This window comes from Hydra vulgaris, chromosome 08, assembly GCF_038396675.1.
Source record: "Hydra vulgaris chromosome 08, alternate assembly HydraT2T_AEP".
NCBI lineage: Eukaryota > Metazoa > Cnidaria > Hydrozoa > Anthoathecata > Hydridae > Hydra > Hydra vulgaris.
In genome coordinates, this window is record NC_088927.1 from 36,019,315 (window position 1) to 36,024,611 (window position 5,297).

The following is a 5,297-nucleotide window of genomic DNA, read 5'->3' on the forward strand; positions in this document are numbered from 1 at the left end:
AATGGATGTAAAAACCGGTACTTATTATTTCTTTTAAATTGAAAATCTCAATTAAAAATGTTTTTATATAACTTTACGAGCCTTTTAAAAGTTATTAAAAATTTGTTTATTAACCTCAATAAACTATTTTTGAAATAAGAAATTAAAAATTTTTTCAAACAGACTGTTAACTATTTGTATGTTTAATCTTAGCAAAGCTATATAACTTTTACTAATCCGCCATTTTTTTTTAATCGACCTTCAGTATAAAGAAGGCCGTTTGCCGTATTCACATCCCTCCGTTAAACCCTGCTTTATAGTCATGGTCGCATGTAAAATAAAAAAAAAAGGAAAACTAAACATTTTGATTGGATATTCTAATTTTTGTACAGACTTATTCCATATAGCTTATGAAGTTTAAAAATCTTAACGTGCCATTTAACAACTGCATTAGTTTAAATACAAAAATAGATGCAACTTATTGAAAATATTTTAAGTATAAAATATTCGCCACATGTTTGTAAATCGAATACCGCAAAGCATTAATTTAGTTTTCACAAATTATTGACAGAGGGTTACCAATTTGTAAAACTAGATGTTTTAAATATAATTACTTTAATCTATGTAATCAAAATTTCACAAAACTTACTTAAAAACAAGTTTGCTTATAAGTGTTTTTTAATATTGTATTAAAATTATAAAATAGTTTCAATTTAATAAATCTAAAAAAGAAAATTTGTTCCCGTTGTTTACGTTAAAAATGTTTACTTTTCAAAAACTGCTTACTAAATAAACGTGTTTTATTTATTTAATATTATTAAAGTAAATAATGACGAGTAGGAAAAAAAAAACCCAGCATCTTAATCTAGTTCCTAAAAAAGAATATTAAAAATGCTTGCATACTTCATCAAGGAGAAGTTGGTCATAATAATAACAAACTGAGTGGTTTTACTGGAAATGGATTTGATAATAATATTTTTTTATAGTCAAATTCGAAATGACATTTAAATCATAAACATTCTACCTGATACGTGCCCAACAACTCTCTTGTTTCATCATAGATGTTAGGAATGTAAAAACATTAAACATTCTACATCGTCAGAAAAATAGAGCAGAAAAAGTCAACGAGAGTATAAGCGTAGATGATGCAATCTCATCTGAGCGCAGAATCTCAGCTCAGAAAAGAAATAGTTCAGGTAAATTAAAAAACCCTTGGGTGCGAAATGCAAAGCAAAGAAAATTATAACCATGAGCGAGATCTCGTCTCGTTCTCGTTTCTCGTGAGAAATAGGATTTTTCGTGAGAAACGAGAAATAGAAAATTCTCGTGAGAAGTAGAACGAGACTTAAATATTATATTATTTTCCAAATTAAAAATTATTATAATTTACAAAATGCTTAATAATTTGTTTTTTAATTAGTTAATATTTTGACTCCGTGATTTTAATTAGATTTAAAAAAAAATCTAATTAAAAAATTTTAATTAGATTTTAAATATTTTTAATTAGATTTTAGATACAAAAACTTTTTGTATAAAATGATGCACTTTCGACTTAATTTCATTAGTTTACTCGTGAAATTCAATTTGACACATATTATTCATATTGAAAAGAAATATTCTTGCCTCATTTCAACGATCAAAAATGTCACCAAGAAAAAACAAAATCTGGAGATATTTTCAAAAAACAAGTGACGGAGCTGAATGCAAGGCGTGCAAAAAGTCTTTGAAAACAAAAGATCGAAACACGGACTTCATCGTCATCTCGAAAAAAAACAGCCAAGATTACGTTGAGTATTCTGAAAAAACTGACGACTCTCTTCTTCCTCCTCCTAAGAAGAAACAAGGTACCATGGTCGAAATGCTTGAAACAAAGTCCAAATATGACAAAGACAATTCAATTCAAAAACAGTTTGACTCTGCAATGCTGGATTACTTTTGAACTGATCTGGCATCCTTTTCAGCGGTCGAGGGAAGAGATTTCAAGAAATTGTTTGACATTGCAAACCCTAAACTGAGCCTTCATCACAGAACAACATATTCAAGAAAGCTTTCAATTCGGTCAAGATAAGTTCAAGCTGGAATGAAGAGCCTAATAACAGAGATTACGCCAAATCTAAAAAGTGCTGCATTTACTTCTGACCTTTGGACATCTAGAGCTCAGGACAGCTACATCTCTTGGACATTTCATGCTATTGACGAAAATTGGAGACTACATCACTGGACACCCCATGTCCAACAGTTCCCAGGCAGACACACAGGTATCTTAATCGAAGGAAAGCTGGATTCGTTTTTAGAAGAACTAAATTTGCCTGCTGATTTGCCAATGTACTGCGTGAGCGACCAGGCAAGAAACATGAAACTTGCAGTGAAATTGTTAAAGCGCCTTGACCAATACTTGTGCAACAATCATATTTTGCAATGTGCAGTTCGAGACTCATTTGGAATGACTGCTGGAATGGATGATACGTTGCAAATATGCAAAGATTTGGCTTCTTTAACTCACCAGTAAACAGTTGCAGTTGAGTTGCTTGAATCAGAATCAGACGCTCAAGGAATCAATTTTAGACAGTTACGCCAATCTGTTGACACAAGATGGAATAGTGAACTGGATTGAATGGCTTCTGTCCTACATCTAAAGAGTGCAATTATCAGCTTATGTGCAAATGAAGATATTTTTTCTTCAAAGACCATCAGTGCATCACAGTGGAAATCAATCGAGGGAGCAGTAGAAATTTTGGCACCACTTAAAGAAGCTACAGAAACGTGGTCGGCTGAGTCTATTCCAACAATTAACACTGTCGCCGATTCTCTTTATTTAATCCGTGATAAAATTGATCAATTTATTGAGACGGATGGAAAAAATGGCTACGGTGTCTTGTATGCAAAAAAACTTGAAAAGCTGCATTGAGAAAAGATTTCCTCTTTGTCACACTGGAAACTTATTGAGTGCTGCAGCAAACTACTTCAATCCTGCTTTTAAGGGACTTCACTTGAAGCTCTTCAAAAAGTTTCAAACAACAAAAGAATGGTTAGCCTCACAGGTTAAGGATAATGTTGAGTACCAACCTGTTGTCAGAGTTTTTTCAGCAGATTTGTCCCCTAATTCAAAACTGAAGCGCAAGTTAAACGTCAGACTTGAAACACAAGAGCCAACATCTGAACTGAATCCTATTTTGAGCGAAATGTGCCAGTATGAATATCTCCCTGATGCCAAAAAAGACTTTCCGATTCTTGATTGGTGGAAATTGAATTCAAATACATTGCCAGAACTCTCTTCATTAGCTAGACAAATTTTAGCTATTCCAGCAAGTTCAACTAAATCAGAGAGAGTTTTTAGCTCAGGTGGAAATGTCGTCCGATCATCCAGACACAACTTACACCCAGAAAAAGTAGAACAAATCATCTTAATCAGAGAAAACATTGTCTTGTTGGAAAAGTTTGGCAAAAAAATTCTGAATTAATATTTGAAAAAGTTGTTTACATTTGACAAATATCATTTGTGTCTATTTGTCAAAACCATGTTTACATTTTTTTCTCGTCTCGGTTTGAAAAAACCTAGTCTCGCTCATGGTTAGAAAATTACCCTCAGTTTTCACGTTTCTTATTGTTTTATGCACTACTTCAAAGTTAATTACTTTGTTTCAGGAAAATTATTGCGGATGAAGAATGTTGCATTTGCTTTTGCAAAAAGACTAATAAAGATAGAAACGGATAGGAAACATGCTACATGATACCAACAAGATTATTTTATTCCTACTAAAAGATTGGTCACAAACGGAAAAATTTGCATCACAGCTTCCCGGATATGTTCACTTTGTAAACTTGCTGTCACGATATTTATAAACTGACATGTGAGGTCGACGGCCAGGTTAGCTAATAAATTAATAGTTTGTTTACTTGGTATAATTTATTTCTATTTCTGTAGCTATCTTATAAAATTATACTATAATAATAGTAATAGTAATATATTTAAATAAGTCTTTTTAGATAACATGATAAATAATAAAAAACAAACAAAAAAAAACAACAAATTATACAAAAATTTATGGTTTGTGAAATATAAACTTTAAGTAACAAAAAGCATTTGTTTTTCATAACAAGTAAGTTGATATCAAAATTGAGAAAAAGAGAAAAAAAGATTGCTTTCATTTAATTAAAGTTTACTTCTATAACAAATAGTATCTAAAAAGTCAATATTTATAGCTGCTAAAGCACGAATTAATTAATAAACGTGCCGCTCATCTTCAGTAAATGATACTTTTTGCAGTTGTAGAAAAAAATACTTGTCAATTTTATTCTTAAATGCGTTAACTGGCGGAGTCTTTTTGCATACTGACGGCAAGTTATTCCAATCATTGACAATACAATTTGTAAAAAAATTGTGACGAGCATTATTATAGGTCAATTCACGCATTAGGACGTTGGAAGATGATTTGCGATTTGGTCGATTATGCCAATTGATAATCTCAAAACCGTTTTCTAGCTTAAACTGTTAGATCAAATCGTCACGTCTCCTGCGAGTTTCCAAAGTAGTAAAATGTAGTCGACACGCTCCAATAAGTTAGACGTGCATCCTTTTTTGGACATAAATCCATGTTGATTATGCGAGATGCAGCTTGTTTTTTCAAGATATTTAGTTATCTGTTCCCTGATGATCTTTTCCATTACTATACATAAAACTGATGTGATAGACACTGGTCTGTAATTAGAGGTATCAAGACGACTTCCTTTTTTAAACAACAGTGTGACGTGTAACTGTTTCGAAGCTGTAGGTGTTGAGCCTTCGGACAGTGCTTTATTGTAAAGTAAAGTAAGAGAGTAAGTCATTCGAGTTGCGCATTCTTTAAGTACCTTTGGACTAATAATATCAGCACCAATAGATTTATTCGGGTTCAAACCTTTCAAATAAGCTAGCGTCGCTTTAAAATCAATAATATTATCGCCTAAGTCCTCTTGATAAGGCCTTCTTTCAAAAATAGGTAACTGACTACTTTTACTATCATCAACAAAAACTGATTTGAAGTGTTCGTTAAGTCTGTTTGCGATATGTATTCCCTCTGTCGTCGTTTCACCTTTTGCATCGGATATAGCACAAAATGTTTTTTGCTTTACCATTAGATGCTTCGATTGTTGAGAAATAAACTAATTGTTCTAGGTTATGATTAGCCAAAGTATCAAGAAAAACACTTGCCGCACTATTTTGACCGCTTATTATTTCGATCCTGTCATCATTGTGCCATTTGATATCCAGAAAATTAAAATCACCTGCTAGTAACATACAACTATACGCTTTTCTATCAACAGCTTGCTTAACCAGC

The 5,297-nt window shown here is 32.2% G+C and overlaps 1 protein-coding gene across 1 annotated transcript; it reads right to left on the reverse strand.

Moving 5' to 3' along the window:
* Positions 1-4,476: 4,476 nt before the first annotated feature.
* Positions 4,477-5,094, reverse strand: LOC136083276 (uncharacterized). Its single transcript, XM_065802676.1, has one exon. The coding sequence runs from the start codon at positions 5,092-5,094 to the stop codon at positions 4,477-4,479; it is 618 nt and encodes a 205-aa protein (XP_065658748.1).
* Positions 5,095-5,297: the final 203 nt, after the last annotated feature.

Coding starts and splice junctions, on each gene's coding strand:
- LOC136083276 (XM_065802676.1), bottom strand. CDS start 5,094: ATGGTAAAGCAAAAAACATTTTGTGCTATATCCGATGCAAAAGGTGAA.